The sequence below is a fragment of the Tachypleus tridentatus genome, chromosome 4, assembly GCF_004210375.1.
Source record: "Tachypleus tridentatus isolate NWPU-2018 chromosome 4, ASM421037v1, whole genome shotgun sequence".
NCBI lineage: Eukaryota > Metazoa > Arthropoda > Merostomata > Xiphosura > Limulidae > Tachypleus > Tachypleus tridentatus.
In genome coordinates this window covers 60,015,509-60,039,962 of record NC_134828.1, presented here as the reverse complement: position 1 = coordinate 60,039,962, position 24,454 = coordinate 60,015,509, and the positions used below count along the sequence as shown (strand labels likewise).

Below are 24,454 nucleotides of genomic sequence, written 5' to 3'. Positions count from 1 at the left end.
CTTTGCATTTTCAACTGTGAGCCCATTATAAAACTAGGAATAGTTGTATCTGGTTCTATTGACGTTGATTGTTTGGCCCATTCGTGGGTAATTCTTGCTCAAGAGTTCAATCCCAGACTCATATTTGTTTTGCCTGTTCATAGACAATAATTGTATTATTTTATGAAAATGTACCTGTTTCTGCTTCTAAACATTTCTCATTTAACGTAAGAAATAGGTTCGTCAGTCTTATTCAATACAACTTACAATTAGTCAGTTGTTCAGGTTATCGCAACTTCCTAAAGTTGCAACAATGGCACATTGTAATGAGCCAACACTGGTCCTAATAACTAGTTATTGCCCAAACATTTATGTTAGAACATAAAGTAAAACCATTAGTAACTTCAGGATCGTGTAAGATAAAATAAAACTACTAATAGTCTCACAGAGTCACCAAAATATACCTTCCACTGGTCGACACTAGACATTGTGGTTAGCTATTGAACAGGATTTTTATATTAAAGTATAGACTGAAAATTTCAGTAACCTCAGGATTATAGGCTAAGAAAGAAATTTTAGTAACATCACATAGTTGTAGTTCTAGCATTTTTCAATAAAAATAAATAAATAATTAAAACAATAGAACATATTTTGTGGTGATGTCAATCAGCAGTGCTGATTCAAATGGTATCCATGCATAACAGTCCCTCAGAGACAGCAGTATGTCTCCGGACTTATAATGCTAGAAACCGGGTTTCGATACTCGTAGTGGTCAGAACACAGATAGCTCATTGTGTAGCTTTGTGCATAATTTCAAACAAACAAACATCTACGTAACACTAGTAGTATAGTAAAATTGAACTACCACGAGAGCAACCACTTAATATGACCCTCTACTAAGCTATCGCATGTTCCAAGTAACCCTCACAATTGACTCAGTATGGCATAGAATACGACACTTTCATATTTGTAAACCAACATCGTAGGCCTGATAGCCCTTCAAAGTGTTCTTGTACTATTTATGGCATTCCTAGAGTGATAAGCAGTTCTCCAAGCACTTACAACAATAGTTACAGTTATCTTTTAACTTATCTGTAATTTTGAGTCTATAAGTACTAAGGAACTTCCTCTTGAAAACTTGGAAATTAAAAAGCATAAAACCATTTTAAGCAATTGTCTAATGTGATCCTTTCAGATAATCTCACGGGTTATGCCAAGTACTGATAAACTACATTTTGATCCAACCATATCAGTTCAATGGCCAATCTCAATTATGCAGTCTGATTTCTCATAACGTTAGGTATGGATATTAACACTTTTATTGACTAGTATAGACGAACGTTTCGACCTTCTTAGGTCATCTTCTGGTTAACAAAGAAAGTGTTTTATTTCTAAATAAATTAGCTACTACAGTATTGACTCATCATCCTCTGCTTCATTGTGTACAGTCAGTACCTTCCTCATCATTATTTGGATGGAGGTGCTCTCATTATTTTCTAGCTTATGCATTATATCCAGCTTTGACTTTCAGTCTAATTTATAAATAATTCATCATTAATATGTAGATATACTATATAAACGTGTTAACGAGCATCAGTATGCCACATGACTATGATAGTTTGATGTATATTGAGTTCAATCACAGTATATTATAGCAATTTTCTCGAGCAAACCCGATTCCTGTACAAGCTCAGAATTTTTATTGTTTTATGTCAAAATATTGTTTTTAATATTTCACTCTTACTCTGAATTGTTGTCACAAAAAACCACATATTTCAACCAAAATAGATGTCATCCATCTTCATATTCTCATAAATATTCTAGAACATTTACACTGGCGCTCGGCATGACCCACTGGTTAAGGTTCGAATTCCCGTCTCACCAAATATTCTCACAATTTCAGCCATTGAAGCGATGTAATAGGATGGTCAATCCTACTATTCTTTGGTAAAAGAGTAGCCCAAGAGTTGGCAGTGAATGGTGATGACTAGCTGCCTTTCATCTAGTCTTACGCTGCTAAATTAGGGATAATTAGCGTAGATAGCCCTCGTCTAGCTTTATGAAAAATTCAAAAACAAACAAACAAACATTTACACTTAAGCTCAAAGTGAGACTCAAATAAAAGCCGGTAAACTGTTGCTTTATTGTCGTGTAAAGTATAAGGTGGCAAATGATAATCCAAATTGGTTCAATCTGGACTCAACAGCTTTACAAGCACGAGCTTGACGGATTCATTTTGCACGACAATTTAGCCTCACAAATTTGTACATTTGGAAACAATGCTGCAGTTCTGATGCCATTAATATCTGTTTCCAAGATGAATGAACAATCTCGCCAAGGTTAAGCCAACATTCACACATAAGCTTAAACATATTTTAATGAATCAACTGCCTGATAACAACCTTCACCAAAGAGTTACAGTCAGTCAGAAAAAACGCCCTGTTGCTTTCGGTAAGTTGGATTCAAAATATTGATAATATGTTAAGTCAAGAAAACTACGGACTTCCTTTTCAATTACAAGCTGAGCCTATTGCTTACCTATTATGACTTTTATATGATAGACACAACACTCTTGCGTATAATGTGACTAAGAAATTCACTTTCAAGCCTGCGTTCCTTATTTGCTGAAACACAATTATCACGTTTTTCAGAAATAATTTTTTACCATTGACGTTAGGTGTTTTGATAACCATATGTTTGTGCAACGAAAATAACACCAACTATATGACAAGTGTAAGTTGATTCTTCATCGACGGGCATTCCAGTCAAAGGATTACAAACCAACGCAAAAATACATTTTGTGTTTAGAAGTAATCAAATGAGCAAACATGACTTATGTGCATAACACAGTGTACATGGAGAACTTGTCTTATCACCAAGAAATCAATGGTAAGACATAAATGTACATAGTTCTGTCGTGTAGAAAACCTCTTGGACATGTGATAGAAATGTAAATTCCTGCTTTAAATGCTTTGTGGATTCCATTTCGTTTTCTTGTTTTTCTCTGGCTGGCATTAGATGGTATTTCTACAATATTGCAATTCATCTGTGGCATAGATAATTTCTACAATAAATGGCTCATAAAATATCAATATTTGAGTCAGTATCAAAGCATTTCCAACAGTTAACGACATATAGTATTAATGACAATATCGATTCTCACTTCCCGACAATTTATTTCAAGCTTGCCCCAATTTATTAAATCTGCACTATTTTGTCAAAAAAACGACTTCTGAATCTGTCAAAATTCAACCTCTAGTTTGTGCATTTTTAAGCCACGTATTACTCCACATCGAGTCCTGCATGAGCTGAACCAGCCAGCATACATTTGAAAACGGGCTACTTGTTGTAATGGCAGATGAAGCTTGTAAAATCGAGCCACAATTCAGTATGGTAGAACAAGTTTGGGTGAAGTTACTGGACTTCTACATTCCAGCATCTTTATTAGATGTGACAACTTTAAACTTGTTACCATATTACCCCCTACACTTATTGTTGAGTTGACTCAATAAACTTATAAAAAGGGACATTTTTGAAGCAAAAATTACCGGATACGTTCTTCTGTTAAGATGATTCAGTTACTATATTCATGAAGCTATGTTCTATAACTTTAAACTCAATGAAGTAGACGTCTCTAATCCCTTCAGCTAAAATTAATGAAGTCCAGTACAACTAGTTTGTGTTCAATCTTCAAATTTTTCTTTATCTAAGTAACCAGCAGTGTGAAGGGTAGGGATATTCAAGCTCATAGTCAAATATTTGGCGTACAATTATCAGAATTTCTAGTACCTCGGAGCTACAATGTTCAGAAAAATATAAGACTCAGGCCGAATAGTTTATTATTAGACTTTAATTAATCTGAAGTATCCAGATAACGTTTGGCTTTAGTTGTCTACCTCTTTGATCAGGAAAACACCTTAAATGTGCCAGCGGTCTCAAGTTTTTTTCCCGAAATACTTGCGGACCCACTTGAGCTTACACGGAGTGACATGCGTTATTCACGTACACTTTCTTACCAGAGAGAAATTGTACCTAAAAACAGTTTTGAGATTTTGTGGATGATTATAACCTGGAGTCTCTGCAGACACCTTCACATAAGATCATAGAATACCGAAATTCAACACTGGAATTGTAATATTTTGATTCCATGTTTTTTGCGCTTATTACATAAATAAAGTGAGTCAATTCGTTCAGTAGTTTGGAAGGTGTGTTTTATGTTTCACTATCTAATTCAAAAGGCAAATCATCTTTTTTTTTTTTTTTTTTAAAGAGTCTGGTAGAATACTTGGAGAGCATTTTACATCCGGCAAGAGACTTTTTCCAGCTAAAAACAAGTAATTGTACCTGTGAGTAGTAGCACCTTTCAGCCATACGTCTTTTGTTTTTAAAATATCGTTTTTACTCTGAAGAAGTATAAGCGTTATGGTTAACAAGAGTACAAAGATGAAAGAGAAAAACTCATCAAACATAAGCTCACAATAATAAGTTCTGGTCAGTACACAGAGAGTCCACGATCTTTATTTACTGCATGTATTATGTACGTTAAAGTACATGACTTTACATTTATAGACATAATTTGAGGATATATAGCCCATTTTATACTTTTATGCTTAATTACAAAGATACAAATATCATTATTGACAAAATATAGGAGAAAATATTTTAAATTATTATTTATTTCGACACAAAATTGTATGAAAATCATATTTTAATATTTTTGAAGTCAATAATTAATAGTATACTGTAACATTTAGTAAATCAAGTTGCACACTTTGGCCACGAGTGACACAGTGGTATATCTGTAGACTCACACTGCTAGAAACCGGGTTTCGATACCCGTGGTGGGCCGAGCACAGATAGCCCATTGTGTAGCTTTGTGCTTAATTCTAAACAAACAAATAAAATAAACTTACATACTAACTTTAAGAAACCTCTGACTCAAAAACATATGATAGAATGTTTAAATTATTCACATAGTAAAATTGTTATCATTTATACCAGTGGTTTTCATTGTAAAATAATAATAAGAATAAACACTCTATTAACCACAAGAGCTTTTCGGTTTCATTCTCACTGCATCACAAGAAGCCCTGTTGTTTTGAGCAATTTGGCTACAAAATATTAATAATATGATAAATCAAGAAAACTACAGACTTCCGTTTTTTATCACAAACCTAGTGTTTACCTGTTGTGAGTTTTATATGATCAGAAGCCACTCCATTCCTGCGTACATTGTGACTAAGAGATTCACTTTTAAGCCTGCTTTACTTATTTGCTGAAACACTATTCTCAGGTTTTCAGCAAGAATCTTTCACCATTGTTGCAAATTGCTGGTTATATACTAGCGCATCGTGTTATATTGGAAGCTTGTTGAGAAAATACAAGGAATAAGGAATACAAGTTGCTTATTTGCATTTATCTGTAAAAGATAATATTGTTTTACACTTTAGTTATATTGATAATATTGTTTTACGCTTTAGTTATATTGATAATGTTGTTTTACCAAACTTTCTCGGTATCATTCTAAACTCAATTACGTTCAGAAAGTAACCATGAAAATCTTATTTTACTATATTTATATTTAACTCTTTATTTCCTACATAAAATAAGGTATAACAGTTATTTGTTCATTCCAGGTAATTATATACAACATTTTATTACTCCACTACAACTTCTTTATCAGTCTGAGACACATAATTTTGTTCATCTTACACCATAAGATCTTCCATGTGCTTATAAAAATATCTTTATTTCTAAACATTAAAATTGCAAAGTTTACTACATACAGTCAGTCCCCTACAATACTTCTATCTCATGATATACCGATAGTAGTTCATTGTTTGAAGAGCACGGCAGAGAATTCAGTGAATTTTCTTGACCTACAGAATTATTCGAGAAATAATATTAAAACTATTAGTTAAATCCTTAGTTAACAGATGGCACTTCAGTTCAGCAGTGCATATATTAAAACTGATCAAATATTTCTTTCGCATATTTGTAATATGCAAAATAAATTATTTATAAAATAATTGTTTCATCAGACACAAAAACTGTAATTTAAGCTTTCATTTAAAAGTAAGAGCGTCTTAACTATCTGGCCATGCCGGGCCGTAATTTATTTTTTATGAGTTTTATAGTTTTCACGTTGTGCTCCATTCAAACATTTAGCGTGTCAAAAATGTGATATTATTATCATGTCGTGAAATTTCTTATTCTTTCAGATGGCATGCCTCGCATTGTTAAAGAAATTGTCAAATAGTAAATTCTAAGTTAGACTGCTTGGTATAGATACGTAAATGTCTGAGTGTTATAGGTGAAAATCCACATTCTAATTATTACTATAAGACATTCATGATCTGATATATATTTTCAAACTAACAGTAGAAACAAATCATTGCACGATAGTGGAAATACATTCCTTTGAACATTTTGCAAAATCATTATGTATTTCCTCATATTTGTTTCCATTTTAATTTGAAATTTTTTAGTTCACCTAATATACTTAAATGTCACCGTATTATAAACAGTTGTTTTCTACAATTATTGTAATTTCATACCACATTCACGTTAATCATTACAAAATTATATATGGTTTATTATGTTATAATTATTTCACGTGGACTGTCGTTAAAATATTCAGCTTTAGGCGAGACAGAAGATTCAGTACAGTTTGTAAGTTTGTAAAACTTGTTTATAAATCAATATATTTAACAACTACTTGTAATAACACTTACTATAACTTGTATTGTTATTTATATATTAAAATATATTAGTATTAAGAAAACAATTGCGTGTATCAATCTTGTAGGCAAATATCATAAAATTACGAAATATTAACATTTATTTAACTTCTAAATTAAAATTGAAATTTTCGGCTATTTGAAATCGTAATGCATAACACACGTAACATAATAAATCGGAGATCCGTCTGAGATTGATTATGATACGTAACAATTAGCAGTTGCTTTACGTAACATTATCTTTATAACTGAATGTTATAAACTATACACTATTCTTTCATAGTTGTTCCACATCACATTCTACTGAAACGTTATATCTTTTACACGTTATTTATTCTACCACACTACATTTTTTTTAAATCACTTCACGTGTTATATATTATTTATTCTGTTGCAGTTTTTCACACTTCACACTTGTTAATACGTGTGTAATTTATAACTTATTTTCTTTGCACGTGTTATATATAGCTTCTTATGTCCCAACTGTACAACACCAAATTTCTTTCATTATTGACAGTTTCTATATGAATTATTCTCTTGCATTTGTTTCGCACCCAAATTCACTTCAATTATAATTGTGTGTTATACATGTTTTTATCGTTTGTTTCTTCTATTGTTGTTGGTTCGAGCCACTATTTATTTAATACCTAATATATTATATGTATGTGTGATATATATTGGAGGTCATTATGTGATTTTGCTATCGCAGTTGTTACAAACCACATTCTCTTTCATTACTGTATGTGTTATATGTGTCTTATTCTTCCTATTTCACACATATTTACTTTAATTACTCCACGCATCATATATGAATTATTTGATTGTTCTTTTACGTAGCACATTCCCTTTAACCATTCCATGTGTCATCCATAATTTCTTCTATTTCACTTGTTGCACCTCACATTCCTCTTAGCCATTTAATGCGATATGTAAGATTTCTTCTTTTGTAAATGTTCCATATTACATTCTCTTTAATCATACTATGTGTATCTATATAATTGATTCTGTTTCGGTCGGTCCACACTATATGTTCTCAAGCTTGGTTTTGTTTGTTTTGAATTTCGAGTAAAGATACATGAAGGCTAACTACTCTATCTGTCCCTAATTTAGCAGAGTAGACTAGAGAGAAGGGAACTAGTCATCATCACCCACCGCCAACTCTTGAGCTACTCTTTTACCAATGAATAGTGGGATTCACCGTAACATTATAACACCTCTACGTCTGAAAGGGCGAGCGGGTTTGGTGGGACGGAAATTTAAGCCCGAGACTCTCAGATTGCAAGTCGAGCACCCTAACCACCTGGCCATGCCGGGCCAAGACCTTTATTTACTGCTTGTATTAGGTATGTCAAAGTGCATAACTCTACCATTCTAAACATAATTTGCGGATACACTGAGGTGCTGCACCATAAATTTTCGCACATAGTCAATATTATCAACGATCTTAAAACATCGATGAAAAAAGTGTTCTGCTTCGTTTTCCTAAAGTCCAGCTAATTGTAAATAGTCCCCAAGTGGTAGAGTTGTACGTCTATGGACTTACAAGGTTAGAAAACGGGTTTCGAAACTCGTGGAGAACAGAGCACAGATAGCTCATTGTGTAGCTTTGTGCTTAATTCGAAAACAACTATAACTGCGAATAAATCAACTAAAGTCAAACTAGAATCATTTTACTGTCAGATAAAAAGTGTCAAATGTATAGAAAAATATGAACGCAAGACCCTTTGATCAACAGTGTATATAAACGTGCATCATTTAGTAAAGTGCCCCTGTTTAAATGACAAAAATTATAACGCAGAACTGAGAAGTTTGTGATAAATTGGATCTCAAGCCTTAAAATAGTAATGTCGCCCATCTAACGTGCAGAAAACATTAAATAATATTTTCTTAAAATTTAAAACTTAACTGTCATGTCATTAACAAAACATATTTATTATGTGCTTTAAACAATACTAACCAGCTAGGTTTAATGGTTTATGCCCCCCGCTAGTACAGCAGTATGTCTCCGGATTTACAACGCTAAAATCAGGAGTTCGATTACCCTTGGTGGGCTGAGCAGATAGCCCGATGTGGCTTTGCTATAAGAAAAAACACACACACACACACTTAATGGTTTATAAGCATTATATATTTAAATAAATTATGCACGAGCGTGGTTTAGTGGCATCACACTTTGGAATCCTTGACATATACTTACGAGGTCAAGAGTAGCCTATGTCACTCTGGAGTGTAATTGAGTTTACATATTTCACCCCTTCTTGTTCTATGAGGGATAACAGCTGTTATTTGGGGATTAATCTTTCTACGATATACTGGTATAGTGGTTCACAATTTTCATTGGTTTATGCCACTTGAAACTGGAAAAATAGTTTAAGCATTTGCATTTCAGAAAGACTGGTATGGCTATTAATACTTTTATTGATAAGCAGAGAACGACGTTTCGTCCTTCCTAGATCATCTTCAGGTTAACAAAGAGAGTTTGTAAGTGACTGTTGCCGGACACATGTTTTAGGGACGAGAGTCTAAACGGGTATGGTATTGTAGGGGGCGTTGCAGTTGGATATCAAGTCATTAATTAGTATATGTATAAAGGTGTTCCTTTATATTGATTTAATTTTGGTTTTTGTTGCTGTATAAGTAGGATTTCTTTGATTTTGCGTTTGTTTATTTTTGTTTCCCTACTTAGTATTTGGGTGTTTTCTATGGTTATGTTGTATTTATTCGAGTTGCAGTATTCAAAAACGTGTGAAGGTGCTTTTTGTGTTTTTTGAAAATAGTTTCCATTCTTCTGCTTGTTTCTCCAATATAGAAATCGTGGCAGTTGTTGTATTGTATTTTATAAATTATGTTGGTGTTGTGTTTGTCAGTGCAGTTTTTACATAGTATGGACTTTAGTTTTGTACCTGGTTTTTGAACAAATTTGGTGTTTACTGGAATGTTATGTTTTGTTGTTTTTTTTCTCCAAATGTTGGTTATTCCTAGCTTAATAAACCATATTTGGTGTGTCCAAACGTAAAAGCACAGGAGGAGTTAGAGAGCAAACAAACAAATTTCATTCAAATTATGGTAAGTTTGGTTTGGTTTGTTTTGAATTTCGCGCAAAGCTACACGATGGCTATCTGCGCTAGTCGTTCCTAATTCAGCAGTGTAAGACTAGAGGAAAGGCAGCTGGTCATCACTACCCACCTCGAACTCTTGGGCTACACTTTTACAAACGAATAGTTACATTATAACGCCCCCACGGCTGAAAGGGCAAGCATGTTTTGTGCAAGGGGATTCGAACCCACGACTTTTGGATTACGAGTCGGGCGCCTGGCCATACTAGGCCAATTGTAGTAGGATTATTTGTAGAAACGTTTTGTTTGTTTAGGAACTAATAAGCATACGGTTGAGATTGGTAGAAAATTATATCAAATGCCTATTTTGTATTAAACAAAACAAGACGTAAAACACATATATATGGAAATGCAGATTTCTAAGCGTCCTTAAAATTTTGTAAACAAAATAAATTATTATATGATAACGATACGCTGATATAAGTCTAAGAAATTTAGAGAATGCAAAATTGCTGTCGATCAGAATTCTTAAAATTACCCTTACTCTATAGTGCGATATTAATATATATCTTTTACTGACAACAGTCCTGAATGGCCAGGTGGTTAGGGTTGTCGACTCGTAATCTTAGGATCGCGGGTTCCATTCCACGTCACACCAAACATACTTGCCTTTTCAGTCGTGATGGGGTGTTATAAAGTAACGGTCAATCCCATGATTCGTTGATAAAAAAAGAGTATCTCAATTGTTGGCGGTGGGTGGTGATGACTAGCTGCCTTCACTCTTGTCTTACATTGCTAAATTACGAAAGGCTAGTGCAAATAACCCTCGTGTAGTTTTGCGCAAAATTCAAAAATAAAGAAACTTACTGACAATAAATAATTTGTTTTATTTTAGATATGGATAGTCTTGTTGATTCTTTAGTTTCTGTGTTATTGGTTTTCATATATGTAAGACATAACCTTGGTATTTGTAATGATCTAATGAATCGCATATTTTATTTTACTCACTTGCGAAAGTACCCCGGTTCGCTCGGGTTATTAGATTGATAGTGTGCGCATTCTGAGCCCATTTTAGCATAAATGTATAATTTCTACGTTGCTAATTAGCGTGACATAAAAGGTATTGTTGGAAATAAGTGTTACCGAAACTTACTAGCTTTTCTATATATTAGAAGTTATTATATAATAAACCACTTCATTTGTATTTCTTTTGTTTTTTTCGCACACAAAGATGCGCACACACGTAAATAAGTAATAATATCCAGGTAAAAACTCTCAGGGTACATGTAGTATTGGTGCAAAATTCTAGTTTTCTATCTTTTTTCCTTTTGAAACTACGGTGGTCACACATACACAGACAAACAGATATTATTATTACAGATTTTTGAAAATGTTCATTGAATATATGTTTATAAAAGTTATCTTCAAGAATACTGTCGAGAAATGGAGGCAAACATCTATCCGTAATATTGCAAGAATATTTGTAGAAGCTGAGGTAAACCTTAATCTCAATATATATAAATATAATAGTACTGCCTGTTGTCTGTATAACTACTTCACAGAGTCTAGATAGATCTTCACCAAAAGTGGAAGGTTCATTAGATCCATGGAAAGATGTATACATACTTTTAGGTTTCGAATTTTATGATTTTATGGTGTGTATTTTTACCATTACTTCACCCACCCACCCCCGTTGATGGATCTTCATCAGATTTGGCTTGAGGATTTTGGATTTTGTTGAGCCCATAAGGAGATACACACAATTTTCAGTTTCGCATTTTGCGTTTAGTAGTTATTGTGAACATTTTGGAGATTTCTATAATTACATGTGAGGGAGGCAACTTTTTATACCATAATATAATTTTTTATTAATTATGAATTTACATAACTTCTGTCCAGGAGAAAGATTCTGCAGCTAGTAACACAATAATATTGCTTTGACGTAGAAGTAAATTCCATATAAACTCAATTTGTCACAACACAAAGACATTTACAAAAAATAAAAATAAATTCCATATAAACTTAATCTGTAATAATACAAGACGTTTACAAGAAGTAGAAGTAAATTCCATATAGACTCAGTCTGTAATAACACAAAGACGTTTACAAGAAGTAGAAGTAAATTCCGTATAAACTCAATTCGTAGTAACACAAAGACGTTTGCAAGATGTAGAAGTAAATTCCATATAAATTCAAACAGTAATAACACAAAGATATTTACGAGAAGTAGAAGTAAACTTCAATCCATGATATTCAAGTATTCTGCCAAAAAGTGAAGATGAATTTTAGTCGGTATTGTCGATAAGTGGAGGTACGTTTCAATCCATAATATGAAAATTGTGAGACTTCAGATGTCATGATTATAGCCAGTCATGAATTTAAAAAATGTAAAAAGAAGTGTTTTACTATTTCTCTTTATCAATTTTTCACACGTTTTTGTTTCTGAATTTCCACTTCATCTGGGAAATTAAAATTAAAGTTTCTAAACTACGGTAACTTCCTACACGATTCTAATTTCTTTTTTCTTTCCGTTTTAGAGGAAACCTAGAGTCAAAAACTGCTCATTACTAAAAAAGAAGTGTCTTTACTGATGTTGTTATATAGAAGCAGCATATTATTATTTTATCTTTAAGTAATCGTGGAGTATTTTTAGTGTTGTATATTAATGTTCTTGTATATTTAAACATCATATGTACATCGGAAACAGAGTCCAATTAATATATATAATTAATTTTTTGTTCTACGAATAAACATAAGCCAGCCTTTCACATAATACATACAAACATGTTGCTTTTAAAACTCTACAAGGTTTATCTTCAAACTTATTAATTTTTTTATTGGAAATTTTTTAGAACATTTGGTATAAGGAATGGATAGTAACAATCTATGACGAAATAATACGATACAATACATAGAAATTACACAGCAAAGTGTGTTTTCACACACCTTTCATACGTTACAAACACAATCAACTAAAGGTATATAAATATATAAGAGAGAAAAAATATTAAACTGATCTAAAACTAGTCATCACTCTTCGTTTTTATATTTGAAACTACTGCTGTTCGTAAGACTTACAAATTACATAATACGTAGGTTCTGTTTAATTAACAGTTTTTGACTAATAATTGGAATAGTCTGGAATCTTTGTTTGAATTTACATTTTTAGATTATCTTTAACTTGTGAAAATAGCAAGGGACCTACATAGATCATAATTACAAATTAGCCTTCTAAATGTTATAGTCAGCTTAAAAACGCCTTTTAGCTAGGTGTATGAGGTCCTAAAACGAAAGTTACAATTATTATAATGCATTGTTTGATTGTTTGTTTGGAATTAAGCACAAAGCTACAAACTTAAATATCTTTGCTCTGCCCACCACGGGTATATAAAACCTGTTTCTAGCTGTGTGAGTCTGCAGACATACTGCTCTCATACTGTTTCTAGCTGTGTGAGTCCGCAGACATACTGCTCTCATACTGTTTCTAGCTGTGTGAGTCCGCAGACATACTGCTCTCATACTGTTTCTAGCTGTGTGAGTCCGCAGACATACTGCTCTCATACTGTTTCTAGCTGTGTGAGTCCGCAGACATACTGCTCTCATACTGTTTCTAGCTGTGTGAGTCCGCGGACATACTGCTCTCATACTGTTTCTAGCTGTGTGAGTCCGCGGACATACTGCTCTCATACTGTTTCTAGCTGTGTTAGTCTGCAGACATACTGCTCTCATACTGTTTCTAGCTGTGTGAGTCCGCAGACATACTGCTCTCATACTGTTTCTAGCTGTGTGAGTCTGCAGACATACTGCTCTCATACTGTTTCTAGCTGTGTGAGTCCGCAGACATACTGCTCTCATACTGTTTCTAGCTGTGTGAGTCCGCAGACATACTGCTCTCATACATCATTTTAGTATACTTGCTGTTACAAATTGCAGCATTTGAAATGTTTCAGCGTCTAGCGGGTATTTAGTTTCCACACAGTATAAAATGGTTGTTCAAGCGCATAATAATTCCTACTCTTTATACAAAAATACCTTACTTTTAGTTTTGGTGACATGTAGACAATACAAACGTTTTACCAAGATAAAAAGCCTGACAAAAATGCATAAAGGTCCCTTAGGTTAGTAAGAGCTTTTAACACTAGCAGACATTTCAGTGTCATAGTGTTAAAGCTAAGGGTTTCAATTATGCTTCATTGTTATAGTGTTAAGATTTTGCTCATTTCATTGTATTGAACAATGAAAAATAGCCAATCATTTAAACATATCTATACAAGTCCTTGAATCAGAATCTCACAACCTGCATTATTTTTGTAAGATAAATCAATCATTAGCTCTAAAAAAAACTAGTAACAGTTTTAAACCGTTCTTTCGTGTCACATAAGCCTTATTATCTATATGCAGATTTCAGGAAACTACGAAAAATATGTATCATACTCAGATCCAAGACCAACCCAAGTTTTCACAAGACAACATGTTCATTAACACAAATTTCCCCATTTTTTCCAAATAGTTGGGAAAGCAAATTCTGAAGCTGTGGATCAGGTATTGCGTCTTTTGTTGGATCTTTGCTAATGTCTCCATTTTCCATTAAATAATAGAGTTTGTTTCCAAGACCACTGTGAGTGTCCGTTTTGAAACCAACAGTTCCTTCGGAAAGGGTCAGAATTGACACCTCATTCCGTTGTTGGCAGTAAGAAATATTACTGCTGCTTCTACGCACACCACACATTGGAACATCTGATCCTTTTCGATATTTAAACACAGCCATGGAGACAAGTAACATGATTGTTAATAGTACACAGCTAACAGTTAAACTGGAGGATAAAATGGTAAAGGTTTTATCATGGTGATGTGTTAAGTTACGAGCTGTTGCTATTGTTGACAAGTAAAATGCTTTTGGAGTTAAAAAACGTATCTGGTTTCCTGCTATTGTTGGAGCAGTATCATTTTTTTCCTTCGCCTTCGAAATGTTTTTGTTTTTTTCTTTCGTAGTGATATCTTTATAAACAGATCGTGTGATGTTGTATTCATTTGTATCAAGTTTTAAAACTTCTACAAGATGAGTTGTACTTTTGTATGAAGAAGTCACATTTAAATGCGTGACTTTATTTAATGTATATTCCACATAACTTCCATTTGGATTTTTGGTTACGAAAGAATTGTGTTTTGATACATTTCCTTGCAACTTATTAAAACTTATATTTTTCTGTTTGTGCTTATCGTCTCCAGATGCTGGAGAAGAATCAGTAGACACTGTTGATGCTGTTATTTCGTCGAAAAATAAACTCTCAACAGCATGGTGAATGACAGTTTCTTCAGTTAGCATCTTTGTTGAACCTGCGCCTAATCCGGCCGGTATGAGTTGCTTGTAAGGACGGAGACTTCCCACGGATTGATTTCTTGCAACTATGTAAAATAACGTTTTGTTGTTTTGGTATTCAGTCGTTATTCTCAGATCGGTAGATGAAGTGGTAGTAATAATAAAGTCGTTCTCTGTTAAGAGCATAATAGGCTTGTATTCCAGTTGGTCTGGTGAAGAGCATTTGACATCATGACTGCGATAAAACTGAATACTTCTCGTCTGTAGCCATTTGGTTAGCCACAATACACTGCGATCACAGTGCCATTTGTTTTCACTCATTTTAATCACTTTTATGGTTGAAAAAAATGAGGGTAAGTCTGATCGTAGGCTGACTAGCTTGTTATGCATGATGTTAAGTTCTTTCAGTTTCCGAAGGCCATGCAAAGCGCGAGTGGAATTCAGGATTTCGATCGAAAATGGAGCACTGTCATACATCTCAAGGGTTTCAAGACTTTTCAGTGCGTCGAAAATTGAATCATCAAATGCAATGGACGTAGAAGTACGTGAGAGCTGAAGAATTTTTAGATTGTTTAAGCCAGCAAAACATCGAGAGCCCAAAATCTTCAATTTATTTTGAGAAAGGTCTAAACTCTCCAAGTTTATTAAATTTGCAAAAATTTCATTGGTTAAATTCTGTATCTTATTGGCTTGTAGGTCCAAGTTTTTCAGTCGCACTAAGTTGCAAAAGGCACACTTTTCCAATTCATTAATATCGTTCCTCTGGAGAAAGAGCTGTTCTAAGACGTTCAGTCTACGAAAGCTATATGAAAATAGTTTCTTCATGTGATTTTCCTCAATGTACAGAGCACGTAGACTAGAAGGCAAGTTAAGTGGAATCCTTTTAATGTTATTGCCATTCAGCGACAAGCGCACCAGGTATTCCAGTCTCCCGAAAGCGTCATTTTCTATTTTGGAGATATTGTTATCATCAAGAACAAGAATACCTAAGTAAGGGTAGCTATCGAAATCTCCAGTTCCGATCAGTGTGATATTATTTTTGGTTAGTCTAAGATCTCGTACAAACCTCGTCAAGCTTGGCGGTACATGCATGAGACTCACGTTAGAGAAGTCAATATATTGGAGCTTCGAACCAAAAAAGTTCAATCGTGACAAGCTAGTTAAAGGGTTGTTGCTGAGGATCAAATGGACCAACTTTGTTAAGTGTTGGAAGGCTCCCACTTCAATATGAGATATAGTGTTTGAATCTAAGTTCAGATACTGAACTTCAAGAAGCCCATTAAAGCTTCCTGGAGTGATCGTGGTAAGTTTGTTAGCCCTAAGATTCAACTTTTCTAGCAGTGTTAAATTTTGGAAAGCTTCTTCAGTGCTAGTTAACTTGTTGAAAGATAGGTCTAAATACTGCAGCTCTTTTAGGCCACAAAAATTAAAAGCATTTAGTTTTTCTATGAGATTTAGACTTAATTCTAGGCGTTGGAGCTTTGTTAAGTTGATAAAAGTTCCGTTTTCTATATAGCAAATTTCAGAGTGATAAACTGTAAGCTCCAGAAGCTCATTTAGGTTTTCCCAGTCTTTACTTGATAAAGTTGGAATGATATAATTTCGAAGTTCGAGTCTCTTGACTGACGCAGGCAAGTTATGAGGTACGTGCCATAAGCCATCTCCAATACAACTTACAAGATGCCCGTTATCATCACAAAAACAAGAGTTTGGGCATTCAAACTCAGAATATGCTACAAAGACCAAGGGATAAACTAGAACGAAGAACACAATTCCAACCAATGTTTTTCTACTTTCTTGTATAATTAGACAGCCAGCCATGTTTCAATATTCCGAGTACTTAATTTACTTTGCATTCAAAATACAAAGAAGCAAATGTTGCTATTATATATGCATATCGTTACATAGATTCTTCTGGCTGGAATGAAAGAGAACAACAATATCGAAACAGAACAGTGCTAAAAGCGAATACATTGTCTGGTCACATAACCATTACACATTCACCAACGTAAACTCAGTTGTTTCCCAAAACAAAGTATTTCCGCTAAAAGGGAAGAAGTTATTTTTCTCTTTTTCTGAACGTTTTCTTCGTAGTTTTACTACGCGACCAGTTGAAGTACATTCCCTGTCGTTAGTTCTCGGTAATGGAAATTAGCGATGATTGATGAATCTATAACAGTTACTGTCTTGTAATGGGAATAAAGTCAAGGCCTAATAATTTCAAGCGTCTCATGTGTTATCCAAAAATCTGCTGCAGAAATGTTAAGGAACGACGTTTCTTGTAACTGAAAATAACAGGTCATGAACAAGATTATGTATTTTGAAAATACTTTCTCAAACTCTCCTGGAAAGTAAAATACATGAATATAATGGGAATGTTAACTCTATTTTGAATTTTTAGAGTACTATTAGCATGTTTATTTTTTTACATTTGATTGGAGGCTGCTAAACTATCGAGAAAAAAATTCCTATCTAAATGGAGTCACTTATATCAAAATCAATGCTACACAATAATCATAAAATCTCTTAGGAAAATCTTCCTATTAGCGAACAAACTTTAATGTATATTCTGATGCATTTGTTCAGTCAATAGAGGAGTAGGCTAGTTCAAACTAAACGTTTTTTCTGTGTTCTTTCTTAGTTTGGATTCCTTCCTCCGGATATACTAATTTTAGTTTGGGATGCTTCTTCGTCATTTGGGATCTGAAAAAATATAAAAAGAACCAGCTAAAATAGTTAACCTGAAGTGGCCACAATTTTAAAAAGTAATCTCATTTTGTATCCATATTTCTTTTGGAACCGTTAAAAGAGTTAATCTCAAAATTACGACAATCTAATAAATAAATATGTTTTAGTCGGGTAACTTATGGGAAGTATAATTTTGCAATTATAATTATCCTTTCATTTAATACTGTTTTTACTTACTGAGGTAAATATAAGTCGTAAAAAACATTTTTCTCCAAAGACGATCAATGTTTTTAACAGAAAAAGTTTTGTTGTGTTGAGTTTTATTTTAAATTTAATTTCCAAATGTATAGAGATGATGAATTCTTATTAAAATTAAATATAATGAGTGGTATATTTTACGTAAACCTACTTCTATCCTGAGCACTGGCTAAATGTGCCCTTCCTTCAAAATAAATCATTTGGTAGTTTAATTATATTTTAACATAATTAATAAAATATAAGAATGCATTGTTAAAAATGTTGCATAGCTATACAAAAATGATTGTTTGTTGTGGAATTTCGCACAAAGCTACTCGAGGGCTATCTGTGCTAGCCGTCCCTAATTTAGCAGTGTAAGACTAGAGGGAAGGCAGCTAGTCATCACCACTCACCGCCAACTCTTGGGCTACTCTTTTACCAACGAAAAGTGGGATTGACCGTCACATTATAACGCCCCCACGGCTGGGAGAGCGAGCATGTTTTGGCGCGACTCGGGCGCGAACCCGCGACCCTCAGATTACGCCTTAACGCGCTAGGCCATGCCAAGCCAGTACAAAAATGTATTTTCACATTGTTGATGAAAATTACATGGATCTATTGTTGTAGGAATTATTCCTTTCCACACTATCGTAAATAATAATGGGAACAAAAGTTATTTTTTAAAGAATCTTTTCGTCTTGTTTGTATAACGTTTCGACATTAAACAATTATTTTAGTGATTTAGAACTTATCATTTTATATAGTTTGAAATATTACGTTCTAGAATGAATTCTCTGGTGATATATGTCTATGTATAGACTGAACAGATAGACTCCTGATTTTTTGGCAACAATTTAACTCGCCAGATTTATGAAACTTTCACCAAGTTGACTATATTGACTTTAATACGAGATTACGTAAAAACATGTATTGATAATGAAAACTTCAATTTAATAGCTTATATTTGCCAGAATAAATCACACAGATGTCTGAAATAACTTTCCAATTAAGTTACTTTGTCTCTCTTAAACGATTGTTTGTTTGTTTTTTAAATTTTTGCGCAAAGCTACACGAGGGCTATCTGCGCTAGCCGTCCCTTAATTAGTCATCACCACCCACCGCCAACTCATTTTACTAACGAATAGTGGGATTGACCGTCACATTATAATGCCCCCACGGCTGAAAGGACGAGCATATTTGGTGCGACGAGGATTCGAACGCGCGACCCTCAGATTACGAGTCGAACGCCTTAACCCATCTGACCATGCCGGGCCCTTTTAAGCAAAAACAGGAAAATGGTAAACGAAGGATTAATCAAGTGTTTAGTTTTTGATGTTTATTTTTTTCTGTGGTATATAATGCTAGGTTCATATTTTTAACAAAAACATCTTCAAATTTAACTTATATTTACTTGGTTTGATTAATGATAAAAATGTACTAGAATCGAAAAAGTAAAGAAATCAAAGACTCTTAAACCTCCACTAATTTTAGATTTGGATGAATTTTGTTTCCTAGACTTCAATAAATAGAGAAAAATCCATTACAAAATGTTTTTAAATAGATTAAAATTTTTAGGAAAGTTTCTTTCATTTTAGTGCTTTCAGTTATAAAGAAAGGGACAACTTGAAGATCCAATGTCCATATGAATGACTTGGGCAAATAGTTAAATCACTGAACATTTGCTAAACGGGTAATTTTTTATTTGTTCGTTAAGATAATTATAAATCTTAACTACCGTTTAAAGTAAATTCTTTCTTTTTTATCTCTTTCAGTCGTCAAAAATGTTATCGCTTTTCAGTTGATAACGTCGTAAAAATAATCAGAAGCAAAGTATTTTTTGATTTCAATAATTTGAATGGATAACAAACTAGAAATTCCTTTTAAAAACAAACAAAAACTAATGTAATAGTAACTACTGTCAGGTGGAAAGTGACTGACGCTTTCTAGAAAGTTTCCTCTCATTACAGAAAATGAAACGATGAAAAACTATCACTTTCGAAGTTGAGACTCTTTTCTTCAAGGGTATAACTTATAAGGTTCCTGCCATTACTACATGTAAATAGAATAATTTAATTTTCTAATAATGCAACAAACATAGATTTAATAAACTTATATTGAAACATTTGAGTATCCTCCTAAAATAAAACAGAACAGGTTTTAGAACTTCAAAAAGCTTTTTTCAATAGAGATAATTCACTCTCCACCACCAATATGCTCAACAACTAGCATATATGTAATAATTTAAAGAAAGCACGTCTACACTGAGGTTATCTTCTCTTGTAGGAGCTTAAATAAACTAACTTGTTTTAATTTGTTAGGATTAGAGGCTCATTTTCTAAAAATTATGCTTAAATGTAAAATAAGATCCTAAGCAAAAATAAGGTGTTGTACAACCATACTTTTATTAGTAGCTTACTATAAATAGCCACTGTCTTTATTTGGATAATAATATGACGTTTTGCTATTTCTGTTAAATGGTTATCGTTTTCCAAAGCGAATATAAGTCAAAAAATTAGTATTTTTTTTTTTTTAAATAGATCGACAAATATCACTCTTATTAAAGTCTAGCTTCATTAACATTGCTGAAAATTTCAATAAAGCAAGAAGTCTTCGTTTGACCCAGTTGATTTTCAAGTATAAAATAATTTGTTTCTTTATTCAGAATTTGTTTTGCTTCTATTTTGAAATTGTCAAGCAAAATGTTGGCTGTATAACTAAAGCTAATAAGCAAGTCACAACTTTTTCGTTTTGTTTTATTACTGCTAATATGAATTATGTAACATCTGTTCGATAGAAAACAAGTTCTAATTTTTTTAGAGAAGAAAGGAAAGATCTCCCATTTTTTGATGATATATTTTTCACGTCCTCACAACTTAATGTTTGTCTAATGTTTAGGAACATTTCGTTCACTGACCATTCTACATATATCCAGCTAACTTCCATTTTTTTGAAACATCATGTTCTTCTTACACCTTTTTCATGAATTTAAAATGCTCATCAACATTAAGGTATTAGTCATCTACTAAAATTAAGGCTACAATTAGAAATAATTGAAATACTTTAAAGTCTCTCAATTTTCCATCAGGACTTTTAAATGGATTGGTAAGAATCTCGTTTCTTAGAAACCAAATTAATTTTTCTCTCCAAAAACGTCCTCCGCTAGTACAGTGGTAAGTCTACGGATTTACAACGCTAAAATCTGGAGTTCGATTCCTCTCGGTGGATTTAGCAGGTAGCCCAATGTGGCTTTTCTATAAGAAAAACACACTCTCCAAAAAGCACTGCCCTTGTTTTCCCTTATATATAATTTTTTTTGCTATCTTAATTACTTTAGTATAATGTTTTATTTAATATATTCAAATTATTTCTATAGCTATGTTGAAAAAAGGAACAGTAGTAGATAGAGAAGCGGTCTTTGGTAATTGACCAACTGTAGGTTAAACACTTGTTACTAATGATCATTATATTATTTCGTTATTTATGATGTGATTAAGATGTTATCAGCCTTAAATACCGTATAGCTACAAACATTCAGATCTGCTATTGGAGCAATGTTTTCCTTAACATATTACTATGTGTATTAATCCCACAGTAGATAAATGATAGTTTACAGGCTTACAGCGAAAAAAAAAAAGTGAATTGGGATTGCCCAAACAGTGACAAAAGCAGTTAGCCCCTATACGGTTTTGTGCGAAAATAAACAAAATATTTATGTTATTTTGATAATAATTGTTTCATTATAACGACTAATGATAAATAAATAAAGCAACTGTTTTGCATATAAATTTTGAAATTTTTACCTCAAATTTGAATAAAAGTGAAAACTTTAGTAAAAACAATCGAATATGACTTTATGAGTGAACCATACTCTAAGTAACCGAAAACTATAAATAAGTTTATACGATAAATTGCAATAAATAAATGATTAAATAACTGAGTCTAGATTGTGATAAATATCTAGGAACTTAAGAATTTACTAATGACCAACATCTAAATTGGAATGTTTTGAAGTTTTGTTAAACAAGAATCCAATTACGCTAAGCCTTAAAATACGGCGAAGAACCTGAGAAGCCACCTCTTAGATTGTTGTCGAAATGATAGGCGAAACTGTGCAAAACAAACTAAATTAATGCGAAGGCTTACTTAACTTGAATTATATCACAGTGTTTGCAGATTCTAAAAGAAAGGTAAAAATATTCTAGTCCGTATTCAGTGCAACCAGTAATACGAGAATAACGTTATCTTGTGGCACGTTAAACAGGCAAAAGGATTTATCCTCTCAATTCATACGTGCTATCCAGTAATTCACAACAGTCCAAAGTTTCGAATATACGTTTCTGAAAAAACAACAAAAAAAAACAGGTTATGTTTCAAACGATTTTAGCTGGCGTTGATGTCTGGCTTGGCAATGCGTAGTGCAGATTCGTGACACATTTGCTGGTTCTGCGCGGGCAGAGCACGTGATTTTCTTGTTTGTGAGAGGTAATACTCTAACAGTCTAACGTTTGACAGAAAGGAGACTTAAAGTAATGAATGGTTCGAATGTTTCGAGTGCCAGAGAACATTTATTGAGTAAAGTAACAACAAAATTCAGTAAAAAAACATTTGGGGCAGTATTAATCCTGAAAACAAGTTTTTTTCTAGTTTGATATAAAAATTGCTTGGTTGTTGAAAGTAAAAAATATATACGCAAACAGGTTTTGAATATTTCTAATCCTAAAACGACTAATATAGTTTCATTGTTTTAAATAATTTTGTAATGAATTAAAGAGTTAATATAAATTATTTTATGTACATTTTAGTTATTCTTTCTTCCTGGAATCTTGAAGCGATAATGATATGAGAAAACTTGTAGGCCTAGTATGACCAGGTGGATAAGGTACTCGACTAGTAATCTGTGGATCGCGGGTTCGAATTCCCGTCACACCAAACATGTTTCTCCTTTCAGCCGTGGGGATATTATAATGTTACGGTCAATACCAGTATTCGGTGGTAAAAGAGTAGCCCAAGAGTTGGCGGTGGGTGGTGATGACTAGCTATCTTCTCTCTAGTCTTATACTGCAAAATTAGGGACAGATAGCGCAGATAGCTCTCGTGTAGCTTTTCGCGAAATTTAAAACAAACCAAAAGTTTTAAGTGTATTTTTTCCCTTTTGAATACAATAATACAATATATTCCTCACACTTTAAACTATGCGTGCGTTATAAGAATGTCAGTCATTCCCTTAGAGTGGACGAAGGTTGTAGGATGCTGGTAACTGGCTGCTACCCCTTTGATCAGTAGTTCAAAGCTAGAGGTGACAGCAGATAGACTTAATAGCAGCTTTGTCATGAAATACAAATAGAGATCAGAAACAGATTATTCCTTTTCATTCAACAAAATGTAGCCCTACCTCATCATTCGTCTGCGTAAGGCAAAGACCAAAATTTCTACTAGACTCATTTTTTATATTTTGTTTCTTTAAACATATTTTAAGAAGTTCAAACATGTTATGGAAATTTAACGTTATTATTTTTTTATATTCTGGACCAAACACATAAAAATAACTTCAAATTAGGTTTAATTTGTATTCTTAAGTTTCTATAGCTTTTTGTTATTACTCGCAAAAAATTAAAGGATTTGGTACATTTTCTGTGAAATGTTTAGCATGATAAGACACTAGATTTTTTGATTCCTTATGAGACCAGTAAACCTTATCTGATAAAAACAAAACAAAAAAAAACGTGATTATTATAACTGTAACAAATAATGGCGTAGTTTTACTTGTTAGGACACTTCGTATATAACTTAACGTGTATAGTTTTATTTTAACAAATCTATCATAAAATGAAAGTGATAAATTAGTGTTTCTTCAGATTCAAATGTTTCAAGGATAGTTCGTATAATTTGACGGCTAAAGTTTTGAATTAAAGTTTTTCTAAAGGGATTTTCTTTTCTAATCTCTTTTATTTTCATTCACACCAGGAGTTCCCAGAAATAATCTTGCTGTAAACTAAACTCTCACAGCTGCTATCAGAACAGGGAATCAACAGAAACTGCTAAACGTATTAATTATAATCTTCTACATACATCTCTGTGCTCTATACATTTTAACCACAACTGCTGTCTCGAAATAATTTTCTCAAATAATGATATTTTTGATATTTAATGTAAAGGGAACGTTATAAATCAAACAGATTACATTACATCCATAAACATACACATACACATAATAAACTCGTTTTTTGTATCGGTGTAATTAATACTGTCTCTATACTTTCAACAATATGTTTCAGTTCTCTGGCACTACAGCATTTATTAATCTAGAAAGTAATTAATTTGATGCATACCAAAGTACTAATATTTGTACACCAGTGAATATGATATTCATCAAAACTTAACAACTGGCGTCATAAGAAGAAGCCGTAAGAATAAAAAACGGAGAATAAATATTT

General features: G+C 33.0%; 1 protein-coding gene across 2 annotated transcripts in view; it reads right to left on the bottom strand.

The window, feature by feature from the left end:
• Positions 1-11,617: 11,617 nt before the first annotated feature.
• LOC143249224 (uncharacterized) overlaps positions 11,618-24,454 on the bottom strand; it is a 65,358-nt gene continuing 52,521 nt past the window's right edge. For both annotated transcript variants that reach the window (XM_076498701.1, XM_076498700.1), the window contains one exon: positions 11,618-17,798. In XM_076498701.1, coding sequence (XP_076354816.1) covers positions 14,235-16,916 — 2,682 coding nt within the window. In that variant the 5' untranslated portion in view covers positions 16,917-17,798 and the 3' untranslated portion in view covers positions 11,618-14,234. The remainder of the gene's footprint in view (positions 17,799-24,454) is intronic.